The sequence below is a fragment of the Oikopleura dioica genome, chromosome 2 (genome assembly GCF_907165135.1).
Source record: "Oikopleura dioica chromosome 2, OKI2018_I68_1.0, whole genome shotgun sequence".
In the NCBI taxonomy this organism is placed as follows: Eukaryota; Metazoa; Chordata; class Appendicularia; order Copelata; family Oikopleuridae; genus Oikopleura; species Oikopleura dioica.
This window is the reverse complement of record NC_137292.1, coordinates 5,618,178-5,641,162: the sequence shown is the minus strand read 5'-3', so window position 1 is coordinate 5,641,162 and position 22,985 is coordinate 5,618,178. Positions and strand designations below refer to the sequence as shown.

At 43.0% G+C, this 22,985-nt stretch overlaps 9 protein-coding genes across 9 annotated transcripts; 7 read left to right on the top strand and 2 right to left on the bottom strand.

Moving 5' to 3' along the window:
* Positions 1-1,517, top strand: LOC145697903 (uncharacterized). Its single transcript, XM_081775110.1, has 3 exons — positions 1-566; positions 686-942; positions 1,435-1,517. The coding sequence occupies exons 1-3, from the start codon at positions 190-192 to the stop codon at positions 1,515-1,517; spliced, it is 717 nt and encodes a 238-aa protein (XP_081631236.1). The 5' UTR covers positions 1-189.
* Positions 1,518-1,581: 64 nt separating this feature from the next.
* Positions 1,582-5,418, top strand: LOC145697902 (uncharacterized). The gene is made up of 6 exons (XM_081775109.1): positions 1,582-1,788; positions 1,904-2,336; positions 3,420-3,564; positions 3,614-3,917; positions 4,608-5,021; positions 5,176-5,418. Exons 1-6 carry the CDS (start codon positions 1,582-1,584, stop codon positions 5,395-5,397), a joined length of 1,725 nt encoding a protein of 574 aa, XP_081631235.1. The 3' UTR covers positions 5,398-5,418.
* Positions 5,419-5,699: 281 nt separating this feature from the next.
* Positions 5,700-6,370, top strand: LOC145697901 (uncharacterized). The gene is made up of 4 exons (XM_081775108.1): positions 5,700-5,741; positions 5,857-6,056; positions 6,097-6,162; positions 6,205-6,370. Exons 1-4 carry the CDS (start codon positions 5,700-5,702, stop codon positions 6,368-6,370), a joined length of 474 nt encoding a protein of 157 aa, XP_081631234.1.
* A 19-nt stretch (positions 6,371-6,389) lies between these two features.
* Positions 6,390-7,493, bottom strand: LOC145697899 (uncharacterized). Its single transcript, XM_081775107.1, has 4 exons — positions 6,842-7,493; positions 6,715-6,799; positions 6,567-6,672; positions 6,390-6,528 (listed from the first exon to the last, which is right to left on the bottom strand). Exons 1-4 carry the CDS (start codon positions 7,481-7,483, stop codon positions 6,390-6,392), a joined length of 972 nt encoding a protein of 323 aa, XP_081631233.1. The 5' UTR covers positions 7,484-7,493.
* Positions 7,494-7,779: 286 nt separating this feature from the next.
* Positions 7,780-8,582, top strand: LOC145697120 (uncharacterized). The gene is made up of 4 exons (XM_081774269.1): positions 7,780-8,077; positions 8,120-8,237; positions 8,288-8,362; positions 8,401-8,582. The coding sequence occupies exons 1-4, from the start codon at positions 7,838-7,840 to the stop codon at positions 8,535-8,537; spliced, it is 570 nt and encodes a 189-aa protein (XP_081630395.1). The 5' UTR covers positions 7,780-7,837; the 3' UTR covers positions 8,538-8,582.
* Positions 8,583-8,656: 74 nt separating this feature from the next.
* On the top strand, positions 8,657-9,423 carry LOC145697898 (maleamate amidohydrolase-like). The gene is made up of 4 exons (XM_081775106.1): positions 8,657-8,961; positions 9,007-9,124; positions 9,166-9,240; positions 9,281-9,423. The coding sequence occupies exons 1-4, from the start codon at positions 8,722-8,724 to the stop codon at positions 9,421-9,423; spliced, it is 576 nt and encodes a 191-aa protein (XP_081631232.1). The 5' UTR covers positions 8,657-8,721.
* A 560-nt stretch (positions 9,424-9,983) lies between these two features.
* LOC145697118 (uncharacterized) lies at positions 9,984-11,525 on the top strand. Its single transcript, XM_081774267.1, has 4 exons — positions 9,984-10,061; positions 10,106-10,355; positions 10,398-10,848; positions 10,893-11,525. Exons 1-4 carry the CDS (start codon positions 9,996-9,998, stop codon positions 11,179-11,181), a joined length of 1,056 nt encoding a protein of 351 aa, XP_081630393.1. The 5' UTR covers positions 9,984-9,995; the 3' UTR covers positions 11,182-11,525.
* LOC145697897 (uncharacterized) lies at positions 11,271-13,687 on the top strand. The gene is made up of 5 exons (XM_081775105.1): positions 11,271-11,453; positions 11,513-12,973; positions 13,021-13,081; positions 13,125-13,379; positions 13,542-13,687. Exons 1-2 carry the CDS (start codon positions 11,271-11,273, stop codon positions 12,521-12,523), a joined length of 1,194 nt encoding a protein of 397 aa, XP_081631231.1. The 3' UTR covers positions 12,524-12,973; positions 13,021-13,081; positions 13,125-13,379; positions 13,542-13,687.
* Positions 13,671-21,966, bottom strand: LOC145697112 (uncharacterized). Its single transcript, XM_081774262.1, has 6 exons — positions 21,788-21,966; positions 16,461-16,740; positions 16,009-16,390; positions 14,853-15,966; positions 14,097-14,810; positions 13,671-14,021 (listed from the first exon to the last, which is right to left on the bottom strand). The coding sequence occupies exons 1-6, from the start codon at positions 21,837-21,839 to the stop codon at positions 13,759-13,761; spliced, it is 2,805 nt and encodes a 934-aa protein (XP_081630388.1). The 5' UTR covers positions 21,840-21,966; the 3' UTR covers positions 13,671-13,758.
* Positions 21,967-22,985: the final 1,019 nt, after the last annotated feature.

Below are 22,985 nucleotides of genomic sequence, written 5' to 3'. Positions count from 1 at the left end.
CGTAAAATTCGAGGACTTGAAAGACAGTCGGAACATGCGTTTTAAAAGTTTATTGAGCTTATTTGTTTTTGTGAATGGAGAGAATGTACAGTCGAAATACAGAGAATTCATGGAAATCGCTAGTCCTTCTTGTCGGGGGATCATTAGCACTTGCGAGAAACCGTTCATCGGAATGGACGTCCGAAAAGAATGCGCTGGAGTCGACTTTACTCAAACTTGCCGCCATGCTGGATGCGCTGCAGAGCTCTGCACCCTCTTCGAAGTCGGGATCGACAAGTGCCAGAAACTCTGCAAACTGGGCCCGCTCTCAGACGACTGCCAGAAATGCCCGTATTTGCCGATTTTCGAAGAGATTTTGGGAGAAAACGAAATGGAGGAACTCTCGGCCAGCGAAATTCTAGAAGGAATGGAGCTTGGAAGAGGGAAGAAGTTCGGGAGGGGAAGAGCATCATCGACGCGATCAATTCTCTTCCGTCGAAAAAGAAGAAAAAGGGCAAAAAGAACAAGAAGAAGTCGAAAAAGGCGAAGAAATCAAAGAAACAGTCGAAAAAGCCGCTTTTGTTCAAGTAAGTTTTTTCAATAAGAGTATGAGACAATAGAAGAGAGCGAAATCAATGATTTCAAATCATGTTTCCAGATCACAATTCTCTTTTTGAATTTATCGACGTAACACCCTTATTTACAGCACTGAAATGCAATCATTTAATCCCGAAGCAATCAAACCCGACAATGTTGGAAAGTGGCAGTTTTCCCTCCCAAGTTCAACAACTCCCCAAACAACAACAACCACAACCACAACAGCGACAACAACAACGAGCCCACCGTCAACAACAAAACCGACTCTCGAACCAACTCAGTCAACGTCAACTTCTTTCATGAACGAACGGCTTCCTGGAATTACAAACGCGATTCAAATTCAATCAACTAAATCTCCCAAGAATTGTATTTTCAGACAAACGAGATCAGATAAGAGTTTTTTGTGTAATTATATTTCCAAGAGGAAGATCGCTCGCTCCAGTAGCTCATCAAGCAGCAGGATATCAGCAAAATGATAAGCGCTTAATTTTAATTAATTGATATTTATCGAACGAAAATTGAACAAAGGGAGATCTGATTCCATTTTTTGGTTACCTATTGGAAGTAAAAAGATCTCTGAAAGAGGATGAAATTCCGAAATTTCTGTCTTCTCCATTTTTTCGTTTTTTGAACGTCTTATTTCGAGCTCTCTTCAGAACACGAAATGTATAATTTAAACTTGCGGTGTGCTGGTCGTATTACTTTTTTTAACCAGCTAAGTTCTTCATTATTAAAAAAAAAAGCTGCCGCAAAAAGGGCAGTCTGCTCCCTTTTATAACCAAATCGACCTTTTTGATAATATGCATTCTGATTTTAATAATTGATCAAGTTGAAAATTGAATGAAAATCCGACTTTAGCCAACTCCGATCCCCGTCATTTTTCCGATCGCCTCAAAATTGACGAATGGCTGGGTGCTCCCGACAAACACAAGGGCAAATAAAAAATGCCAGCCATTCGAAATCCACCCTGACGCCGAAGTCGATTGCGACAACGGCCTGCGAGCAATGTCAAAATGCCCGATCAAGTGCAAAGAGGGCTTTCAACTCGAACCTGGAACGCTGCCGCAGCCGCAGTGCATTTGCTCCTGCCGCAGATGCCCGTGCGTCTGGGCCAATCTTCCGCAAAAATACAGATGCGTTGAGATTTCAAGTACAACAACGTCGACAACGACGACTACGACGACATCTACAACGACGACAAAAGCGACGACAGTTGCGAAAATTGACGCTTCAGATTTGGGCTCGGAAACCTGACCAAAACCTGAGTCAGGATTTTGAAATGAGGCATAAAAGATTTATCAGACTCTTATACAGGTTTCCTACACAGGTTGCCAAGCCCATTGCAGATCCTCGTTTCGGCGATTGCGAAGCTAGAAACGACCTGAAAGACGGCTCAATTGAATGTTACCCCTATCGCGTTGGCTTCATTTCTGCCCGCTGCGTCCACCGATGCAACGAAGGAAAATGGCTCCACGGCTATCACAAGATCCAGTGTCGAAATGGCAAGTGGGAAGAATACAGCACGAGTCGATTCAGCGCGCCGAGCATCATCGACATGGACATTGACTTGACAAAGCCGATCTGCATCGACCACTGTCCTTGTCGAGAAGCTAATGCTTGTCAAGCCATGCCAGTTGAGCTCAACAAGAGTTTGTCGATGAAGATCGAATGCCCGATTGGGGGACGAATCAGAGTCCAAGGAGCCGTTTATGGAAGATGGGATGACCACTCTTGCACTGATGATATTTACATGGACAGAGGTAGGAATAAGCCGTAGTACGGATAAAAGTTTCGGCAAACGCGACCGAAATGAAAGTCACTTGGGAAGGCATTAATGTGATAAATATTTCGGCAGCCTGCCGAAATATTAATACAAATTTCACCCATTTTTTGGCAAAACATTTCGGCACAAGCCGAAACAAATATCAAAATTGACCGCCTTCAGAGCAAAAAGTTTCGGCAGGCTTTTTCACTCTCATCCTGATGCGCGCTGGTATGCACGTCCAATGAGTGTGCATGAGCAAAATCTAGAGTTCTTTTCTTCTTGCGATATTCAGAACTTCTGAATCAGAAGAGTTTTTCTAGCGTGCTTCAACTCTTGAATTCTGCGAAAAATTGAAGTGCGATTCAGCAGGATGCATTACCGCGCCTGTGATTATAGAAAACACGCAAAGCAAAAGTGTGACGCAGTTGACTCCCCAAGATATTATTTTCAATATCAAAAATTAAAATCTTAGTATTGGCTAAAATAAAGGTTAGCGTTAGGGATACACCTGCAAAATGACGGAATAAATTACCCGAGCGGGGATAGGCTCCAAATTGCTCCCCGATGTTTTTTAGGGTTACCGAAGCTAGTCTGTAAGACAATTTTTCGTTCTTAGACTTTTACGGCGATCACAAAAGCGACCGAAGTGTTTCTGATCGGCGGAAAATGAATGATCCAGGGAGCCATCAGAATGAAGAATTTTATGGCCAAGAGCATTACTGGAAATTTCGCGCTTAATGATTTCGAATAATATTAGTGCACTAAATCGAGTGCGCAAATTTATTTTGATAAGCAATTTTTGACTTTCCGACTCTTAATCTTTCTCGAACCAAGTCTCGAAAATATGTTCGGCAATGTTTTACAATTTGCCGAAATCTTTTTACTAGAAACGAACTAAAAGTGAAAAGTTTCGGCAGCTTGCCGAAATATTTTTGCAAAAAGAGTGAAAAATAAAGTGGATTCGGCTATTGCCGAAATATTTATCAGAAAATGACTTTACAATATTTCGGCAATCTGCCGAAACATTTATCCCTACTACCGAATAAGCTTGAGAAAACAAGGTAAAGAGAACTTTCAGAAATTATCGATAAGTCGAAACCGCAGTTGTTTGGAGGAAGATGCGAGATTGATGGCGCTCTGGACAATACTTTCAGAAAATGTATTGACTTGTTCTCGAAAACTGTATTTTCAGCATCAGGAAATGATGAAGAAACAGATCTTCGGTGAAAAAGTTGTCGATTCTCAAACCCTTTTTTATCATCTCAAAGATTTTCCTACAGATGTCTGCCCTCAAACCAGAAAAGTCGCCCGCGTCTGCTACGGCTGCTCCGACCAAGAAGCCTGCTGGTCTCAATGGTCTTCTTGGGGCGAGTGCTCTGCTGAATGCGGCTCTGGAATCAAAACACGGCAACGAGCGTGCGTAAAGTTTGGAGATGAAGACTGCGAAGGATCGAAGTTTGACACAGAACAATGCAACACGGAGCCCTGTGGTTGTCCTGAAAACACGCCTTGCAAATGTGTGACGCATTTGACTCCGGCTGGACAAAGCTTGTTGAAATATGATTGCTCAAATTTGGTAAGGACTTGAAAGAGGATGATCGATAACCTTAGCTGATGGTGAATGAATGTCAGGATATTCAGCGTTTTGCACAAGGGATAAAGTTGTCCATAAAACTCTTCCTTTCTCAAATCAACTCGTATTTTCTTCAAAGTAGCGCTTAAATTTTCGCTCCAAATTACTCCTTGATGTTTTTCTGATTCTTCCTTTGATATTGCTAGTCTGTAACTGACAATTTTTCGTTCTTGGGCTTTAACGGCGATCACAAAAGCGCCAAGAAGTGTTTCTGATCGGCGGAAAAGAAATGATCCAGGAGATCCATAAGAATGAAGAATTTTATGGCCAAGAGCCTAAAAAGCAAATTTTTACTAGAACTTTTTTATGAATTATTTACTCTAGAAATCATGTTAAAATATGACGGATGCCGCTAGATAGCTTCTTTGACAGCTGAAAATGAAGAGTTTTGGACCTCGATGAACTCTCTCAAATTTTCCAGCTGTCGCTTCAAATCATCATTTTCAGTTTCAAGATGATGGCTAATTGAGTCTTCTGAGAATAAACTTTCTGATTCGGCGCCCGAGAAATTTTCATAGTCAGAATCCTCCATCTCTTTCTTCTTTCCAAAAAGTCCTGGCCGTTTTGAAGGAGATAATGAATCAAACAAGTCATTGTTCAAATTTGCCTTTCAAAATTTCAAAATCTCTTCAGCGCCTGACGAACACAAACACCGTCTCCGCCTGGCCAGAAGCTGAGTACTTGGACCTTTCGAACAACTCTCTCTTCTCATCCCTCTACCTTCGCGCCTTTCTGCAGCAAATGCCGAACCTGAAAAGAATCGACCTCGATGGAAACTACTTGACCGAAGTCGTCGAGGACCTCTTCGCCTCCAACCCTGCTCTAGAATTTCTAAACTTTCTCAACAATCGAGTCACGAGCGTTCCCGAAAAGCTCTTTTCTGAAAACCCAGAGCTCGAAGTTGTTTGGTTTTCTGGAAACAAGCTGGCAGAGCTTCCGCAAAACCTGTTTCAGCAAAATCGAAATTTACTCTTTGTTGATTTCAGCCGAAATTTTATCAAAAAGATGCCAAGATATCTTTTTAGAAATAACTTCTTTCTTGACGAGGTAATTTGCAATGATCAAGGTTGATCTGGCAGCCTGTATAGAAAACCTGAGTCAGGGCTTCTCAGAAAAGACCTTTAAGACGCTGACTCAGGTTTTCCACACAGATTGCTAATAAAAAAAATCGAAATTCTCACCTCTTTTATCCCTTTTTAAGGTCCATTTTGAAGCCAATACAATGGAGCGCGTTTGCCGAGACCAATTCCGAACGAACCCGAATCTCCGAATCGTCTCCTTTGTTGGAAACGGAGAGCTGCCAGAACTCATCGAGCGAGCTTACTGCTCTGGTTTCAAATTTTGCTACAGCTATGGCGGAGGGCCGATTTCAGTTCTTCTCGCGCTGCTGAATGTTTATGGCGATGCCTGTTACCAAGGCTGAAAGAGTTGAAGTTGACCGACTGTAAATACCAATAAAGCAATGAAAGAATAAACGTCTTCCTTGACGAGTCTAATGAGCATTGATCAAATTCAAAAAGCGGCGGCTTATTGCATTATGATCGTCCAAATGGCGGCCATGTCGGTAGGGAAAGCACACGCATGCATAAATAAATAAGCGCGCTTCTAATCCCGAAAATAATCAAAACAGCAGCTCGCGTATTCAAAGTCATCATCGGGATTAGAACACAGCCACTTTCAAAACCAATAATGAACTCGCGCCCAAATGAGTTTGATAAACAGAGAATGCATCAGTGTACGGCTAAGTTTGGTCAAGAAAATCCTGAGGTAAGCAAAAATGTTGAGAAAGAGGTTTTTTGTTAAAAAAATAAAATATTCACAAGAATTTTTTTTTGAAGAACTGAGTTAAATAAAGTCTTCTTTTTCGAAATAATAATTTCAGTACTGGTTTATTTTTTGCTGCTTTACGACTGTTTGTCCCCTTATCTTTGCCATTCTCGCCTACATAACTGCAATTTACTCGGATGAACGCCCCGCTAGAAGTCTCGAGGACAACAAGTACAGACGATATGAATCTGTGACCTGCAAATTCCACAATAAATCATGCTACGAGCGAGAAGGATATCCATTTTATCAACGAACGTAAGTTTCTACCGATCAATTTTTATTCAACAAAATTAAGAATGACGAGGAAAACGAAAGAAACAGACAATGGGCGATCTTTGTTTATCCAACCAAACATCAACAGGTTCGAAATTTACGGCTTTTCCATTTTTCAGAAATGTTTTAGCAAAAAAGAAAATTGCTCAAAAAGCCAGTTCTCCGCTAGCCTACGATCTCGAGCCTCAGAGGGCGCTAGAACTCCGATTCAAGAATCTGCTGACCGAAGAAGCTACGTCATTTCATCCAAGGGCATTAACAATAGTTCTGATTCTAGCTCTTCAATTTCTGTTTGAAAAAGAGAAAGTGACTTTTTTATTGTTTTTCATTTTTGATTTCAGAAATTTTCAATTCTTCTTTTTCGAATTCACTCCCGCTGGAAGTTGTTTCTTCGGGAGAATCGATTGAGAGCACGGTCGCGCTGATGTCGATAGAAGAGGACATGTTCGAAGAGCTTCAAAAAATCAGCGAATTTTCTAGAGATTTCTGTACCTGGAGATAGTCATGTCAGAAATCGAAATAGAAGCAACTGTTGACAGCCCGGGCTCTTGAATATTGCTCATGGCTTCGTTTGTCATCGAGTCGACGTGCGCTGGGTCTAGAATTTGGATGGAGGGAGTTGAATGGTTAATGAATTAACCTGTTCGGACTTCAGCTGTAGAAGCAGTGGAGACATCAGGCTGCTCGGTTTCTGGAACGGTTAGGTTTGAAAACGTCTTCACCGTCTAAGAAATGATAAAAAAGATGATTTTGAAAGAGCTAATGACCTTTGTCGTTGTGATGATTTCCCTTTCCGTCTTGATTTTTTCCATCGTTGGTGAAATCGGCGTCACTTCTCGATGAGTCGTTTCCTCCCGCGTGATTTCTTCCTTGATGTCCTCTTTTATCACGCTCAAATCTTCACTGCCAGTCTTTTCTGAAATCAGAAAGTCGACTGATTTTCGTCTTTTTCGCTCTTCATCGACGCCGGATGATTTTTCGACGGGGACTTCGACTTTTGGTTCGAGAAAAATTGGTGTTTTTGGCTTCTCCGGTTCATTTTTTGATGGTATTGGTTCATCAACTGGTGAGGAATCGTTGACAATCGGCTCTGGAAGAGGGTGAAGGGAGTTTTGACGGACATAGGTTGGTTCGGATGGCTTTGCCTGAATCTTGGCGCTTTTTGGAACAGGAAGAAAATTGGCGAGGCTGGATGAGTCCGAGTTCAAGAGCGATTTCGACTCGGAAACTCGACCGCGTTTGAATTCAGGATCGGCGACATCGCATCCAGCGATTTCAGGAATGCCAGACCCGTCTTTCGTCGGGTAGAAAAGATACAGACTCAGGCAGAGAATCACCAAAAGCTCAGCGAGGACGATGGCAATGCATGCATAAGATGCATCTGAAACTCCGAACCAAACTCCTGCCATCGAATTTCTCTCCTTTTAGCGAAGCGCTCATATACTAAGTATCAAGCTCTTCGCCGATAATTCAAGAGCAATTATCAAAATTGCTCTTAATTCCCCCTTATGACTCATTAAAAGACCTTCGCCTAAAAAATCAAGCCATTTTTATTGTAAAAAGACTTGAAAACAGCAATAAATTTCGCCATCAAACTCAAAAATAGACATGTGGCCTGATTCTTCTTTGTTTCGATTCACAAAGGGGCAAAGCAAAGGAACCTCCCACCTTCAAATTTCAGAAAAGCTTTCAAAAGAGTCTGCCCTTAGGTGCCTTTTATTCCTTCAAGAGCTAAGAAACAGCCGCAGAATCAGAAAAAAAAGATGAATTCTGAGATTTACAAGCCATCTGAAACGGCCATAATCGTGGTCGACATTCAAACTCCTTTTTATTCCGGCTTTCCTGGAATTCCCGAAACAAATCCAAGCTTTCCAAATTCAATAAGAAGCTTTCTATCCGCTGCTAGAGAAAAAGGGTTCAGAATTTGCCACGTGAATCAAGAATCATTGTCCGGAAAAGACAAGTGGCTTGAAACTTGGTATCGAAAGAACGGCAGGGATTGGGTAAGCCAATTCTCTTTCTAGCTTCTTTCAGCTGAATTCTAGAGCTGCGAAATTTTATCAGGAAATGTGGAAGATTTTGCCGCGCCAGTTCCAGGAGAGCCGCTTTTTGTGAAACATGCTTTTGATGGATTTACTTGCCCTCAGCTCACGGCATATCTAGGTCTGTTCCCTTATTGCCTCGAGGAAAAATCACTAATCAAAATTTTCCAGAGCGCCATGAAATCAAATCAGTAATCGTTGTTGGTCTTCTCGCCACCATTTGCGTCCAATATACCGCCATTTCTGGTGAGATACCCTTAAGTTTTCAAATCGTTGATTCATAGCCTACATGAGAGGATACCCAACGGCGATAATCGAAGAGTGTGTTGGCGATATCAACGAAGAAAGATACGATGGCTTCAAAAAGATCACTTCCAACCTGTTTGATTTTGTCAAACTTGACGAGTTTCTCTCCGCTTAGAAGTTCCTTTTTGCTCGATTTTCCAAAGCTTGCAAATTCATAATTCTGACAACCATCAAACAAGATCATAATAAAACAAACTTCAAAAAGACACGTCCCACCTAAAAACACCCAAATTAATGATGTACCGCCTCTTCTTTTTCAACGACTCCCGAATTCTGACTCTTTCAAACAAAATCTAAAAATGAACTCCGAGATTTACAAACCGGGAGAAACAGCCATCGTCGTGGTCGACGTTCAAGCTCCCTTTTACTCCGGATTCCCGGGCATTCCCGAGAGCTTTCCAGATTTTCCAGATTCAATTAGGAGGTTTCTGTCTGCTGCTAGAGAAAAGGGCTTCAGAATTTGCCACCTGAATCAAGAGTCGCTTTCAGGAAAAGACAAGTGGCTTGACAATTGGTATCGAAAAAATGGCAACGATTGGGTTAGTTTCGATTCATTCTATCGGTTTTTTTTTATAAAATTCTAGAGCTGCGATATTGTTGCAGGAAACATTGAAGAATTCGCCGCACCGGCCGCTGGAGAGCCGATTTTTGTCAAGCATGATTTTGACGGGTTCAGTTGCCCTCAGTTTCCCGCATATTTAGGTCCGTTTCCTTGAGGAAAGAACACTTATGTGAATTTCTAGAGCGACATGGCATCAAATCACTCATCATTGTCGGACTTTTGGCCACGATTTGCGTTCATTACACGGCCATTTCAGGCAAGCTATCCTTTTCTCTGAGATCCATTGAATTCTTTAGCGTACATGAGAGGATTTCCGACGGCAATTATCGACGAATGTGTTGCTGACCGAAGCAAAGAGAAATTCGAAGCCCTGAAAACTCTGACCGGCCATCTCTTTGATTTTGTCAAACTTGACGAGTTTCTCTCTGTCCAAACATAAAAACCCAAAAGTAAAGAAGCTGTTAGAAGGTCATTCTTCCATGTTCCAATGTTGATTTTGACTTGACCGCTGCCACGCGTCCTGTCAAAATATTCCGTTCAATGTCACCGATAAAGTCGTGCTGCTTTTAGAAGATTTCAGTCGTCTCAGTGGGGAAATAAACATAAGAGATAGGGCGGCTAGGTTCAAAATCTCTTTCGATTCAAAAAAAATAGTGGCCTGCGTAAAAATTGGAAACAAAGGCAAGAACAACTGATTTTTCATCAAATTTTCAGCAAGAAAAAACAAACGAATTTAAAAATGAAAAAATACAATTTTTCGTTACTTTTGTATTTGCAGTCGTTCAAAATCATTCACTTGAAAAATTCTTGTCTGAATTTTTTTGTTGAGGGATCACGACAGAATTTTTCATACGTTAAATTTTCTCGTGAAAATGTTTTTGATGCTGGATGATTTTCCGTGGTGGTGGCGCTAAGCGTGCGCCTGAACTTTGCACTGCTCTTGCGCACCATACTTGTGTTTAAATTCAAATGCTCACAGTAAATCGTCATTGAGTCGCTTTGAAAACAAAAATGAGAATTGTTCTTTTTCTTCTCAGTTTTTCCATCGCCTCGCATTTCCGAGCTGCTAGTCTCCAGGTAGAATCAAATTTAAAGAGATCATATTCAACGGTTGTTGTAAGTATCGAAAATCAAGCGATCCCGGAAGAATGGAAGTCACTCGATACATGGGCTGGAGACGAGGATCGGCGGGCTACAGGGAAGAATGGATCGACGGATGCACGCAAGCTCATATTGATAATCAAACTGTTTCTGACATGGGCATTGAATACATGTTCATGTACAATATCGGAAACGGTACACGTAACTTGCAAAAAGTTCCTGCTTTGTACATTGTGACGAACATTGAAGACTCTCCACTCGTCGACGAGGGTTAGGTTATTGTCTTGAATTTTTTCTCACTGTAATTTTTAGACTCTCATTTTTGCTTCGGAAGTTATACTTTCGAGATTGATGTCAGCAACATTGGTTACTTCAGCCATATGTTTAGCGGTTGTTGCACTATTGAGCTGTCAAACGACACCGAAAGTATAAGCACTGGCAATTATGCATACACAGCGAAAGTCCTTGATGTCAACAACAGCTCGCCTCAGTTCATCTCTCCACCAATCTGGTACATTCTTGATGGCTGCGAGGGACAAGCCTATCACGTAAACCCAGTGGATTCTGAAGGAGATACTATCAGATGTCGATGGTCGACATCGTCAGAATCTCGCCATATGGCTTGGAACAGCGGTTTTCAGCAGTTTGTTCTCGACGAAGAATACTGCATTGTGACCTATCGACCTGAATTTGATTTGCTTGGAGAAGGATCAAAACCTGTCGCTATTCAAGTTGAAGATTTCGACGCGAATGGAACGCTTCTGTAAGTTTTTAAATGATCTTGCTCTTCTCAAAATTAATTCTCAGGCACTCCGTTCCGTTGGCTTTCGTTTGCGTTGTTTTTACACCAGAATTCAATTCATCTAGAATTTCCTCCAAAATAATCGACTTTACGCCGGCTTGCTTGAAGAAACAGACAATAACGACGATTATTTTGATGATGGTCCCAGGCGACTTTTACCAGATCAATTCAGTCCGGCAGTTCGACACGTCCGATCTACAGGAGAGCCAAATCACTGCCTTGGTAGACCTTCGTTCAGTGGTAACTCCCCTGCTCAGGGAGAAGAGCGAGTGTGGGTTTGGACTTCCGGTCTGAACATAACGATTGAATGGAAGGCCTCGTACACTCTTGGCAATGATACCTTCACCGATATTTCTCGCAATCAGTTCAGTTCTCCTCATGGAATGACCTGCACGGCTTTCGACAGCGATGGCGAAGCAACTTGCTCGTGGACGCCAACAGCTGATCAAGCAAGACAAGGAGAGCATCCGCATTGCGCCGTTGTCTACGATCCATACGGTCGAGCTTCCGAACGAAGATGTACTACTCTCCGAGTCTACCCACCATGTGATGTTGGAACCGAAAGAGTTGGCTCCGCCTGCCTCGCAGTCTGCAACAGCGGCTATCAACGTGACGATAACGGTGACTGTATAAAAGTAGCGATTGCTCTTCAAACCCATGCAGTGCGTTTGAAGACTGCATAAATACTTTTAGCGGCTACATTTGTCTCTGTGTCATCGGCTACTCTGCAAACAATAACGGAACATGCCTTGATGATGATGAGTGTGCTGCTGGCACTCATAATTGTGCTTTCAGAACTGAAACATGCAAGAACACTGACGGCTCTTTTGCTTGTCTCTGCTCTAATGGATACGAGCGAAACGGGAGTGGAGACTGTGTCAACATCGATGAGTGCACCCGAGAAACAGATACATGCAACGATGTGACAGAAGTTTGCAGCGATACTCAAGGATCTTTCACGTGCAGCTGTGCATCTGGGTACGCTGCAGACAGCACCGGAGTATGTGTTGATGTCGACGAATGCGCCGCAGGAAATCATAACTGTGTTTTCACTGTGGAGATTTGCAGTAACAACATAGGATCATTCACGTGTTTGTGCACAAGTGGATATGAACGGATCGAATCCGGAGTCTGCATTGACATCGACGAGTGTGGCCGAGGTACTGACACGTGCGCTCCTACCATTGAAAACTGTGTTAACACTTTCGGATCTTTCCATTGCCCTTGCTCTTCTGGATATGAACGCGATGCAGATGGAGACTGCGTCAACATTGATGAGTGTTCCAAAGGAACTGATACCTGTAATGATTTCACTGAGGATTGCGAGGACGTCCCGGGGTCATTTACATGCGCCTGTGCTTCTGGGTACTCCGCCGATGCAACAGGAACTTGCGTTGATGACGATGAATGCGCTGCTGGAACTCATACTTGCACTGCTACCACCGAAACCTGCGTCAACACTCTCGGATCGTTCGATTGCCCTTGCTCTTCTGGATATGAGCGTGACGATGATGGACTTTGCAAGAAGCGTCTCTTACTTTGTCTCCACAATCAAGAACGTTCCGAAAAGGCGATGTTACCGTTATTTTACCGCTATTTACTTTGTAAAAAGTTCACTTGGCGCAAAAAGAAATAATGAGGCGAAGACTTGATCGGCTCTTACGAATGCGTCTTCTTTCAAATGTCTTTCAATAAAATAATAAGGCATTTTATTGCTTAAAAGCATTGTCCCAACTTTCACAACCAAGTTTATTGTTCCCCTGTTTGCGTTACTGTAATGGTGAACTTTGCATTTTTGTACAAGCGTAACCAAGGTGAGCTATCCACTGTGAATAAAAAGTGATTACTGAAGTGCCATTCCCTGTCAACAGTCTCGCCAAAATCCAAAAAGCACCAAGCAAAACATTTCTTTTTCCTCATTTTCGATTTTAACGCTGATATTTTGGGATTTGAGAAATGTCAATAAAACATGTAGCATTTGGCAGAGGCGGCGATAAGAGAACGTTTCCGTCGTTTGTACAGCCCGATAGAGTTGGTAACGAGAATTTGCTGCCTGTGCTCTATCAGGATCCAAAGATGGGACCAGGTGTTTTCCTCAAAAAGAAAGCTCTTATGAGTAAAAATACTCTTTAGGAAAATACGATATTGATAGACAAACGACATTCGTCTCTAATTTCAGCCCAAATATCCTCAGGTACTCCCTTACTTCTCAATTCTAGTGCAAGACCCTTGTTCAGCCCAAAAGGATACATCATCGGAGGACGAAAAAGCAAGCGCTTTGAGGATCAAGTCGAATCTGGTGTCCCACCAAATTTCTATTTTCGAAGAATTCACGATGAAAAAGTTTCCCGCGATTCTTTCCTCCCTTTCAATTCTCAAAAGGGACCGAGGTTTCAGAAAGAAAAGACAGTTCTTGGGCCAACGATCGGGAGCTACAATGTAACGGAGGACTTTGGCAGGCAGGTCAAGCATTGGAGAAGAGCACCAGGAAAGTTCTAGAATCTAGTATGATATTTCGCACACCATTAAGGTAAAGTCTTTTGATCTGTAAAAGCATTTCAGATAGGCTTTTTGATGAGTTTGATATCTAATGTCCAAGAGGTTTTTCGCGCCACGAACATGTTAATTTAAATTTATGAACCCATTGAAGCGAGTATGAAAGAAAAACGAAGAGTTCCTCTGAATCCGACCCGATCTATTCTGATCGAGGAGAAAGAGCACAAACGATACTGCAGACGACTGGACTACCTTTCACTTTATTTTTGAGACCCTTTTCTATGCAGAAATATATCTTCAAATTTCATTACTTTGAGCAGCATAATATTTATTATTAAATAGTTATTTACAGATCAAAATATACAGAAAACCGTCTCAAGATCTGGACGGCATTGAAAAGGGAATCGTGATCGCTCTTTTGCTAGCCTTGATGAGAATATGGCTTTTGTCAGTGAATGCGACGCCCGGAGCAGAACTTGGCAGCTCTTTGACTCGGAGAGGGATTTCGAGAGGCATGAGTCCGCGATTGACGCAAACTTGGACGCCCTTCATTTGGACCAGGCCGCCAGAGCTGATGTCGACTTTTTCGGATTCGGAGCAAACGAGTTCTCGAGCATCGTCGTCGTCTTGAACGGAGACTAAAAAAGATCGTTGAAATCAAGGGAGAAAACAACATTTTCTAATAAACAAAAATTTCTGAAAAAGGAACTCACTTTTGAGTGTGATTTTCTTCGAATTCTGAATCAACTTCACAAAAAGTCTCAGCGGCATTTGATGAAATCTTTCGACATGAACCACCTTTTCCTCCGGCTTCGAAGCTCTCCAGACGCAGAAAGCACTTTTTTTTCCATTTTCCAAAATGACCTCTTTTTCCGATTCTTCAAACTTGTTCGGGTCGGCGGTGCTTTTGCCGATCTTGAATCCTGGAGGGAGAGAAAGCTGGACTTTTGAAGCTTCGGTTGATGATTGGTCGAGGAGGCGAAGGAAGAAAACGGAAGAATGAGGAGCGCAAGCGTCGGAATGAGACGCGGTAGAAGAAGGAGCGGAGTAAGGATTGGAGGCGATCGAGGAGTCCTCTATGATTTCACTGTCCAGTCTTCGCTCGATATCATCAACTGGCGGTTCCATCTCGCAAACGACATCAACCGGCCCGGTTTTGGAAACAACCGAGATTCCAGAAAAGAGCTCGATCGGCTTCTCCGTCACGCTGTGAATACTCCTCGTCGCACAGAAAAGAACAACGAATGTTCCGAGAACATCAGTTTCCACCCACAAGCGATTTTCGGAAGGCAGTTTTTCTTGGTCGAGAATTTCGAGCTCTTCCCAGCCGCGATGAGATTTTCGGAAAACGCGAAGTTCAGTGCCGGGCATGTCTTTTGCAGCGCGAAGGAGGAGTTTTGCTGGCTTGAGAAGGCTTCCTGGCGATCCTGAAGAGAAAATAAGGGATGAAATTTGAGGAAGTTTTTTACCTGGAATGTCAATTTCAATCGGCTTTGATCCAAGCTGACTTGACGCTGGAAGATTCAAATTGTCATTTCGAATCAAGCTTTGCAATTTTTCTTCGCTTGCATCAAGGATTTTTGCGTACAATCTCCTTTCGCATCTCAGCGTGCCTGCTTCAAATTCAAGCACCGCGCAGCCGTGAAGATGTAGTCTCGCTTCTCGGACTCCGACGCCAGAGCATTGGACTGAAGAAGGTTGACCCGTGTTCGCCGGGAGCTTGGCAGGTAGACAGGTTCGTCCAGAGACCTTGGGCTGGTTCTTCGAATTTCCGGGTCGTTTTCGGATTGATCGGACGATTCCAGAGACGGTGGTGGCTTTGACCGAGCCGTAGATGCTGGTGGAAGTGGTAGAGATGCCGCCAAGAGTGCCTTTTGACCCGGATCTGTTGATGTTTTGTCCGAGTCGCTGAGAAAGATCTTCGGAAAGCCGCCCATCGCTCGATGTAAAAGAATCGCCCGTGGAGCCGGTTGATCCAAGGGCGAGGGACGCTTGGCCAGATTGATCGGTCATGAGCCGCTTTGTTGGAATGGCAGGCGCTTGAGAGGCCCCTGATCGAGTGGAAACTGGGCTCATGGCTTCGCGGAGGAGCTTTTCGCATTCTCCTTTGCCCTTTGATTTTTGAAGAATCGACTTTCCTTTTGCATTTTTCGAGTTTGGGCAAGCCCCGTTTTTCAACAAAATCGCCACTGCGTTTGTGTTTCCAACTTCGACGGCGACAAAGAGTGGCGTCTTGCCCTTCTTGTCCTTGATGCTCACTGATGCCTTGTGCTTCAAGAGACATTTGGTGACATCGCCGATGACATCGTAAAACGCAGCGCTGTGGAGAGCAGTGATGCCGGCAGAGCACTGGGCGTTGACGTCGACTTTGCTGGAAGCGGAGCTCTTTGAGGCGAGGAGGAGGAGCTCAACTGTTTGAGGCGATAAGGAGTAGACTGCGGCGCGGAGAGCATTCCAGCCTTGCTTGTCAGTTGGCTGCAGACTTGCTCCACCGCGGAGGAGAGTCGTGACGAGTGAGGCGTCCCCGCGTTCTGATGCGAGCCACAAGGCTGTTCGCTTCTTTTCATTGGTCAGGTTGACGCCCTAGAAGATAATGAGAAAAATGTTTCAGAAGGAAAAGGGTACCTTAGAAGCACCACCAGTTTTCAACAGCAAATTGACGCAGTTAATCTGCCCCCTTTCCGTCGCCAAATGCAGCGGCGTATTCTGCCTCGCGTCCTTTGCAAAAGCCAGGTCAGGAACAACTTGAAGAACCTCTTGCAAAACTTGTTCATCCCCAACTGTTGCGGCGATGTGAGCAATCGTTTGACCATCTTTGTCCGTCGCTCGCGCTTTTGAGCCATTTTTGAGGAGGAGTGCGGCAAGGGAGGGATCGTGGTGGGCTCGGGCGGCAGCGGTCATCAGGGGAGTGCGGCCGGTTTTGTCGGTTTTGTTGATGGCTTGGGCGGATTTGGGGGAAGCGAGGAGGAGTTCGAGGATCTTGGTGGCGCCCATTCTCGCTGCGACCCTGGAATCAATGATGAGAGCGTGTTCTTTCAAGATTTTGAAGAAAAGAGCAGCTTTTTATTCAAACTTACCAAATCGGAGTTCTTCCCAAAATATCGCATTTGCTGGGATCAGCCCCAGCTTCAACCAAAATCTCCGTAATCTGGGGCAAATAGGAGCCAGCAGCTATGTGCAGCGGCGTAAAACCATCCCTCGGTCGATGGAGATTCACATTGACGCCGAATTTAATCAACGACTGGAGAAACTCGGCGTGATTGGATTCGACGGCGGTGAAGAGCGCTTTTCTTTGCGTTTTTTCGGAGAGTTTTTCGCCGGATTTGATTGATTTCTCGAGTTTGGAGATGTCCACGCCTAAATTAAAATTGTTAACAAAAGAAAAATGATTATCAAAGATTAAGGGCTGGTTTTCCTGATTAAATACCTGTGTAGAAACCTGAGTCAGGGTCCTGACCGAAATAAAATAAAAAGCCGCGGTGCGGCTTTTCAAAAACGAAGCCGCAAGGCAGCTTTCTATCACAAAGCACTTTTAGAACCCTGACTCAGGTTTCTACACAGGCTTCAGCTCAGGAAATTTCAATGAAAAAGATTCTTGAAAGATTTTTGCGGAAAAAGCAAAAAAACGATGATTGAAAAATTGATCTTAACGGATTTATTAGATCAACTCTACCACAAATCAGTCAATAGAACGCGCCCAGTATTAATTTTTATCGCCAGCGCAAATATTTGGCGACGGAAGAGATGCTGCCAGCCGCCTGTTTCCGACCTCCGCTTTTTTTATTCTAGAATTTTTCGAAAGACATTTTTTCTTAATAAGAGGCTCACAAAATCCATTTTTGGCCGTAAGCACCTTAATTAAATTTGGATTTATTGAAGCTCCTTAACACCTCGAACGATTTTGAACAAGAAAAAGGAACGGGCTTAAAGTTCCGGCAAAAGAAAAAATGAGTAGGAAAAATAGTGGATGTGTCTGTTTTTATTGACTTCCTTTGTTACTGGCGGCGCTTCCGGATGAAATAAATTTCAAATGCCAAGCGACTTCCTCGTGTAACCTCGCTTTTACGAGCTCAGCTGCGGCAAAAACCAGGATTTTTAGTGGAGCATAATTGTAATCAAAAAAGCATCTTGGGTTCCAATAAAACTTCTTTCGCCAAAAAATTATTTTTCTTCAAGCGAAAATTTCGCGATAAAGGATCTGTCTTTTGGGCGGCTGATCTGTCTAAGCTGTCGTGTGACAATTTGCTGGGGTCGGTGGGTTGGCGGATCCTCCCTTTTGAAGAAATGATTTCATGGGTCATTTGTTTGGCCGGAGAAAATAGTAGTTTCGGCGCTTTGAAAAGTGATATGGGCAACAAAGTGATATAGGGGGCAAATAAAGGAAGCTCCGAACAAATTCGACAGGTTCTGTGTGGGAAAAACAGGGCCTGAGTCAGGTCTTATGTCTAAGCCTTAGCTTGGGCTCAGAAGCCTGTGTAAAAAACCTGAGTCAGGGTCCTCAATGATCTTTAACAAAAAGCCTTTAGAAATAATGAACGACCCTGACTCAGGTTTTATACACAGGTTTCTGAGCAAATTTTGTATGATTTTCGAGAAGTTCAAATTCCTTTTCGATGAATTCTTGAAGGAAAAGTTCATCGACTCAGAAGGGTGGTATAAATTCGGGTTTATATTGCTCGGAAGTAATGTGGCATTATCCATAATGCTGAGGGGCGGAAACACTCCGGAATACGGCGCGGAAGAATCGCAGGCAGCTCCTGATCACATCGGAGACAGCGAGCTTCCGCGATGAGCCGCAATCAAAATCTCAGCTTTATTTTAGCGCCTTTTTGCTTCGAGAACTTTAACCTCACTTCCGACTTTTATTTTATTGTATTACCATCGGGTGGGATAAGTTTGGAAAGTAATATTGGTCTTCTGACTCAGGGCGCGACTCAGAAACCTGTGTAAAAACTGAGTCAGGGTCCAAGAGAGCAAAAATGAAAAGCCGGGTAGCGGCTAATTTTGAAAAGAAGCCGCAAAGCGGCTTTGCCAAAATTTTCATTTTTGCCCTCTCAGACCCTGACTCAGGTTTTTTACACAGGCTGCCGAGCCGAAATTTGATCTAGACATATTTGAAAAGTACTCTTATCAGAAAACGAAATTCAACTGATTTGAAATTTTGCCAAATCTCCGCCAAACGACCATATCAACTGGCGATTGCGGGCAATCAGAAGGAAGAAGAGATAAGCAGTAAATATTCATCTCCGACATTATCGACAAACCACCGGGGCCGGCGAGGGGATGGCGCGCATCCTTGATAAGGGAATACTCCGAAAAGGAATTTCGAAGCAACTTGAACTCTGATCGAAAAAAAGCGCTGTCTACCCGAGGAAATGACAACTTCCCCTCGCGGATGTGTGTCGCAAAAGGCGCCGAGTTTTTGTGTTTCCGCGTTGCCTACTCACTCATCCGTCCTCCGGCAAGTGTCTTTCCGGCTCCATCTCTCTCTCACTCGACTCTTTCCCCAGTCAGCCAGGATCACACTTCCCGCTCGTCTTGGCTCAAGAGGAGCTGGGAGACTTCCTAGGAGGATCTCCTGCCAAAGGAATTCTCAGCAAAAGCAAAATCAAATTCTCAAAGATATTCCAGAGAAAGCCGCATAACGGCTTTTAGAAATTGAGCCGCAAAGCTTCATCCTCAAAAAAACATTAGAATAAGCTCGGAAACATGTGTAGAAAACCTGAGTCAGGTTCTGAAGAACTTAAATGAAAAGCAGCTTCGTTTAAAAAAAAGCCGCTGCGCGGCTTTTCATTTAAGCCCTCAGAACCTGACTCAGGTTTTCTAGACAGGTTGCCTTCCCTTAGTTCTTAGTTTTGCTTCTTCTTTTTGGAAGTTTTTTTGTGTATTTTTCGATAAGATAAAGAAAAAGAGGGAGCGCGTTTTTTATCAATCTGCGGCTGAGAATTTGGCGCATATCGGTCGAGTGCCCTTCTGTTTTTTCTGGCCTTCTTTCCTTTTCTCGCTTGGCTAGACACAGTATTGCCACTTATCAAAAAACACGTGCAGCGACATTATCAATTTATAACGCTGCTTTAGTGCTCAGGGAGGCGTACTTCCGCTTTTGTCCCGAAAAGGAGGAAAAATGAGCTAATCCCCTTGCTAATTCCAACATTCGGAAATCGAGAGTCATGAAGTTTCGTTTTTATATTTTTCGATTTTCTGATTATGCCGTTTTGTCGCCGTAAAACGGGATAATAACAAAATGGCTTTCCAACAATAAAAATTTATCGCGCTTTTTCGGCAATTTTAACGAGGCGTTTCCTGTTCCGGAAATGACAAAATCAAAAACTTGCGGCTTTTTTCTTTTATCTTTTTTTTTCCAAAACAAAAGTCAAAAAAATATCCAAAAAGAAATAAAAAAAAAAGTTTAGTTGAAGAATCGTACTTTGATTCCATCAATAGCGATTTTGACCTGAGGTCAGGAAGAGAGGATTTTCGATAGATTTCGATAGATTTTCGGTTTCCTGTGAGGCGGAAGTTGTGCGGCCTGGGACCGGGAGAACAGGGCGATACGCGGGCGATAGCGCGGCCCGCTTCCCATAAAAATATTCGATTTTTGGAACTCGCTATTTTTGGACACGAAGAAACACGCATCTGCAGTAAAAAAGGGATGCGAGACGAAATTTTAGTACAAAGCTGATTCTCTTCAGTTCGGAGAGCCGCGGATTTCCCTCGGGAAACCTCGATTTCCTTCTTTCTAAAGCACTTATCCTACATCCTTCTCCGCTTTACACCATAATCTTCAGTGCGGCAATCTGTTCTTCGAATGGCAAAGCGGCTTTTATAAAATCGAAGCCGCAAAAGTCATATTTTTTAAATCAATGAAGATTCAAGCGAAGCTGCTTTGCGGCTTTTTATTTTTTATATTCAAAATCCTGACTCAGGTTTTCGACTCAGGTTGTCTGGCCCTCAATTGGAATTTTCCTATTTCCTAGCCTCAGGCGCGTTCCGGTGCGTTTTGGAGCTGAAGTATTTGTCCACCGCTCCTTTATCAAATGATAGACGCTTTATGAAATAAGCGGGCCGACCTCGAGAATCAGAATTTTGGAAGAAAAATAATATCGACCGGAATCATTGAGAAATGCCCCGGATGGTCGTTGACAGAATCACATCCGGGCCACAGTTCAGCGCGAAATTCAACGAGCAAATATTCACGCAAATATTTTTCCGAAGAATGAAGGAAATTCTTTGTTTCAAAAAGCCCTTCAAAAGAAGCCGCCCGCGGCTTTTCTTTTCAAAAAACAAGCTTGAATTTGAAACAAAATTGAAATAGCCGCGCGAAATAATGCAAGAAAACAGCATCAAATGAGCTCAGATTTGAGCGGAAATATCTGCTCGCGCGGCTGTGGGCCCAGCCAGTTGGCTTGTCATTACTCAACGCAATGCCACTTCCGTTTCATTTCAAAATTTGTTCCGGCGAGAATGCCAGCCTGGCGCTGCCAAAGCTCGCTTTATTCCGACGGAAAAGACATGCTTTCCCAAAAGAGGATTAATTCGTGCATTTTTCTTCTGATTTTCTTAATTTTTGCAAAACTGCTTTTTAGATAAGAGCCGCGCGCGGCTTCTTGATTTGATCTGTGAGAATGTAGCACTCAAATTTGAAAGCCGCATGCGGCTTTTTCCATCCAAAACAGCTGCTCAAAAGAATGCTTTAAAAATTTTATTTTTCAACAAAAAAGCCGCATGCGGCTCATTCTTGCTTATTATTTCCAAAAGCGAGTTAAATCGAGTTCAGTTTGTTGATGTCGTGGCCTGGCAATTTAAATGCGGAAGCCGGTCAGAGAGGCGCAAAATCGGCTCATTTCCGTCGCCGGAACTCCGCGGCTTCCGCTTTATAGCACGGCCGAGGCCGCTTTCAGCCAAAAGATATTTTCTTTTAGCAGTAATGATCCTATTTAGCTTCTTCAGAGGGCTCTAATGGGGCCTCTTTCACCTGACTCAGGTTTTTAACACAGGCTTTCGGCCGCCAGACCACCCCAAAATCTCCGAGTCACTGGCTTAGTAGTCCGAAATTTTGAGGCCAATTTCCGGTTGGCTTATTTCCGAGAGAGTTTGATAAATATTTGATAAGGCAGCTGAGCAAAAACAAAAATAAGAAGCTACAAAAACGAACCATCTTCTTTGTAGAAATAATGATGTCTTCCCAGGGAAGAAAATATTTTATGGCTTTTGACAAAAGCATAAATTATGGCTTTATACATTGTTACATGATAATTGCTAAAAAAAAGAGGAAAATCTATGGCTTCTTTTTCGATTTAAAAAAGCTTTTATTAGAAATAGAAACTGACAAATCAAAGTTCTCAAAAAATAGCTTGCCCAATCAAAAACCCGAATTTTCAACAAAAAATATTTTAAAAATTACCTTGAATTGGATTTTCTTGAAGTCCAAAATGTCTTTGATTCGAATTTCCCATTTTTTCTTTCAAATCTTCATTTTTCTTCTGAAAAATCTCTTTTTTGAAAAGCCCTTTTTTATGAAAAATATTGTCGCTCAGTTGATTTCTTTTTCTCGTCGCGTTTTTTTTGGAGAAAAGCGCGTTTCAATACGCGGTCCGTAGCGCGTTGCGCCGCTCTAGCGCGCCATCGAGCCCACTCGCCATTTTTCAGTCCCCAGCTGCTCGAGAAAATTGACTGTAACTTGATTGATGATGGAGTTGAGGGAACTTTGGCGAGATACGAGGTAGGGAAGGGGTTAGGATGAGGTACTGCCTTGATGAATTTCAGTTGAACTGATGTTTTAATGACCTAAAATTATGAAAAAAGCCCCGATAAGTGCGGCTCTGATATCAATTTCTCAAAGCCGCCAAATAAATTTGAAATCTTTAAAAGCTGTTTCAGGACCCTGACTCAGGTTACAACACAGGATGTCGAGCCAAAGCCCTTCTCCACTCAAAAATGCCGAAAAAAGCAGGAAAAGATTTGAAAGAAAGATCGCACCTCCGCTGTTTCCACCTGGGCCTCCTTGTAAAACCCAGTTTCTTTGAAGCGGCCGCGGAAATTTCGCGAACAAGGCGCGAAAATGCCTTTTTTGATGCAGATCTTTGAATCTTCTTCGCAATCTCCGACGCTTCTGACGCTCCTTGGTTTCATCTTTTTGAAGATTTATTCAGTTTTAGGACCCTGACTCAGGTTTTTACACAGGTTTTCCAACTCAGCATCATTTTATCGTCATTTCTCTTTTCGACTTATTTTCAATAAAAATGATGAATCTCAATCAGTTCACAAAAATTAACGGTCTTCCCCTTCTTCCTTTTCAAAAAATGAGGAAGTCGTCAATTCAAAGCAAATAGGAAGTATTAAATTAGGCTGCTAAATCGTGTCCTTTGATGGTGATTGACGAGTTCCGAGCGTCAAAACCAGCCAGAAACAGAAAAAAGAGAATCTGCACTCAAGCGTTTCGACGAAAAAAGGTCAAAAACGATCACTAATCGTTAGTAAATTAGCTTTTTCGAGATTTGAGGATTTCAAGGTCAATCCGGGGACGCTTGATGCGCCAGGTGCGCGGGAACCAGGCGCGAGAAGGATTAGCCAAATTATCAAAAAATCATTCAAACTGTGTA

Bases quoted from the DNA above. Each gene is read 5' to 3' on its own strand.
- LOC145697903 (XM_081775110.1), top strand. From the start codon at position 190: ATGCGCTGGAGTCGACTTTACTCAAACTTGCCGCCATGCTGGATGCGC. The intron at 567-685 runs GTAAGTTTTTTC...CCTTATTTACAG, and splicing joins AAAAAGCCGCTTTTGTTCAA to CACTGAAATGCAATCATTTA. The intron at 943-1,434 runs GTATTTTCAGAC...ATCCGACTTTAG, and splicing joins AACTAAATCTCCCAAGAATT to CCAACTCCGATCCCCGTCAT.
- LOC145697902 (XM_081775109.1), top strand. From the start codon at position 1,582: ATGTCAAAATGCCCGATCAAGTGCAAAGAGGGCTTTCAACTCGAACCT. The intron at 3,565-3,613 runs GTGAAAAAGTTG...TCTCAAAGATTT, and splicing joins GATGAAGAAACAGATCTTCG to TCCTACAGATGTCTGCCCTC. The intron at 3,918-4,607 runs GTAAGGACTTGA...AAATCTCTTCAG, and splicing joins AATATGATTGCTCAAATTTG to CGCCTGACGAACACAAACAC.
- LOC145697901 (XM_081775108.1), top strand. From the start codon at position 5,700: ATGCATCAGTGTACGGCTAAGTTTGGTCAAGAAAATCCTGAG. The intron at 5,742-5,856 runs GTAAGCAAAAAT...TAATAATTTCAG, and splicing joins TTGGTCAAGAAAATCCTGAG to TACTGGTTTATTTTTTGCTG. The intron at 6,163-6,204 runs GTTCGAAATTTA...GAAATGTTTTAG, and splicing joins ATCCAACCAAACATCAACAG to CAAAAAAGAAAATTGCTCAA.
- LOC145697899 (XM_081775107.1), bottom strand. From the start codon at position 7,483: ATGGCAGGAGTTTGGTTCGGAGTTTCAGATGCATCTTATGCATGCATT. The intron at 6,800-6,841 runs GTCATTAGCTCT...ATCATTTCTTAG, and splicing joins AAATCATCACAACGACAAAG to ACGGTGAAGACGTTTTCAAA. The intron at 6,673-6,714 runs GTTAATTCATTA...TCCAAATTCTAG, and splicing joins TACAGCTGAAGTCCGAACAG to ACCCAGCGCACGTCGACTCG.
- LOC145697120 (XM_081774269.1), top strand. From the start codon at position 7,838: ATGAATTCTGAGATTTACAAGCCATCTGAAACGGCCATAATCGTGGTC. The intron at 8,078-8,119 runs GTAAGCCAATTC...GCTGAATTCTAG, and splicing joins GAAAGAACGGCAGGGATTGG to AGCTGCGAAATTTTATCAGG. The intron at 8,238-8,287 runs GTCTGTTCCCTT...AAAATTTTCCAG, and splicing joins TCAGCTCACGGCATATCTAG to AGCGCCATGAAATCAAATCA.
- LOC145697898 (XM_081775106.1), top strand. From the start codon at position 8,722: ATGAACTCCGAGATTTACAAACCGGGAGAAACAGCCATCGTCGTGGTC. The intron at 9,125-9,165 runs GTCCGTTTCCTT...GTGAATTTCTAG, and splicing joins TCAGTTTCCCGCATATTTAG to AGCGACATGGCATCAAATCA. The intron at 9,241-9,280 runs GCAAGCTATCCT...TGAATTCTTTAG, and splicing joins TCATTACACGGCCATTTCAG to CGTACATGAGAGGATTTCCG.
- LOC145697118 (XM_081774267.1), top strand. From the start codon at position 9,996: ATGAGAATTGTTCTTTTTCTTCTCAGTTTTTCCATCGCCTCGCATTTC. The intron at 10,356-10,397 runs GTTAGGTTATTG...TGTAATTTTTAG, and splicing joins CTCTCCACTCGTCGACGAGG to ACTCTCATTTTTGCTTCGGA. The intron at 10,849-10,892 runs GTAAGTTTTTAA...ATTAATTCTCAG, and splicing joins GACGCGAATGGAACGCTTCT to GCACTCCGTTCCGTTGGCTT.
- LOC145697897 (XM_081775105.1), top strand. From the start codon at position 11,271: ATGACCTGCACGGCTTTCGACAGCGATGGCGAAGCAACTTGCTCGTGG. The intron at 11,454-11,512 runs GTTGGCTCCGCC...CGATAACGGTGA, and splicing joins GTGATGTTGGAACCGAAAGA to CTGTATAAAAGTAGCGATTG.
- LOC145697112 (XM_081774262.1), bottom strand. From the start codon at position 21,839: ATGGGAAATTCGAATCAAAGACATTTTGGACTTCAAGAAAATCCAATT. The intron at 16,741-21,787 runs GTAATTTTTAAA...ATTTTAATTTAG, and splicing joins TCAAGAAAATCCAATTCAAG to GCGTGGACATCTCCAAACTC. The intron at 14,811-14,852 runs GTAAAAAACTTC...TTTTCTCTTCAG, and splicing joins GATTGAAATTGACATTCCAG to GATCGCCAGGAAGCCTTCTC.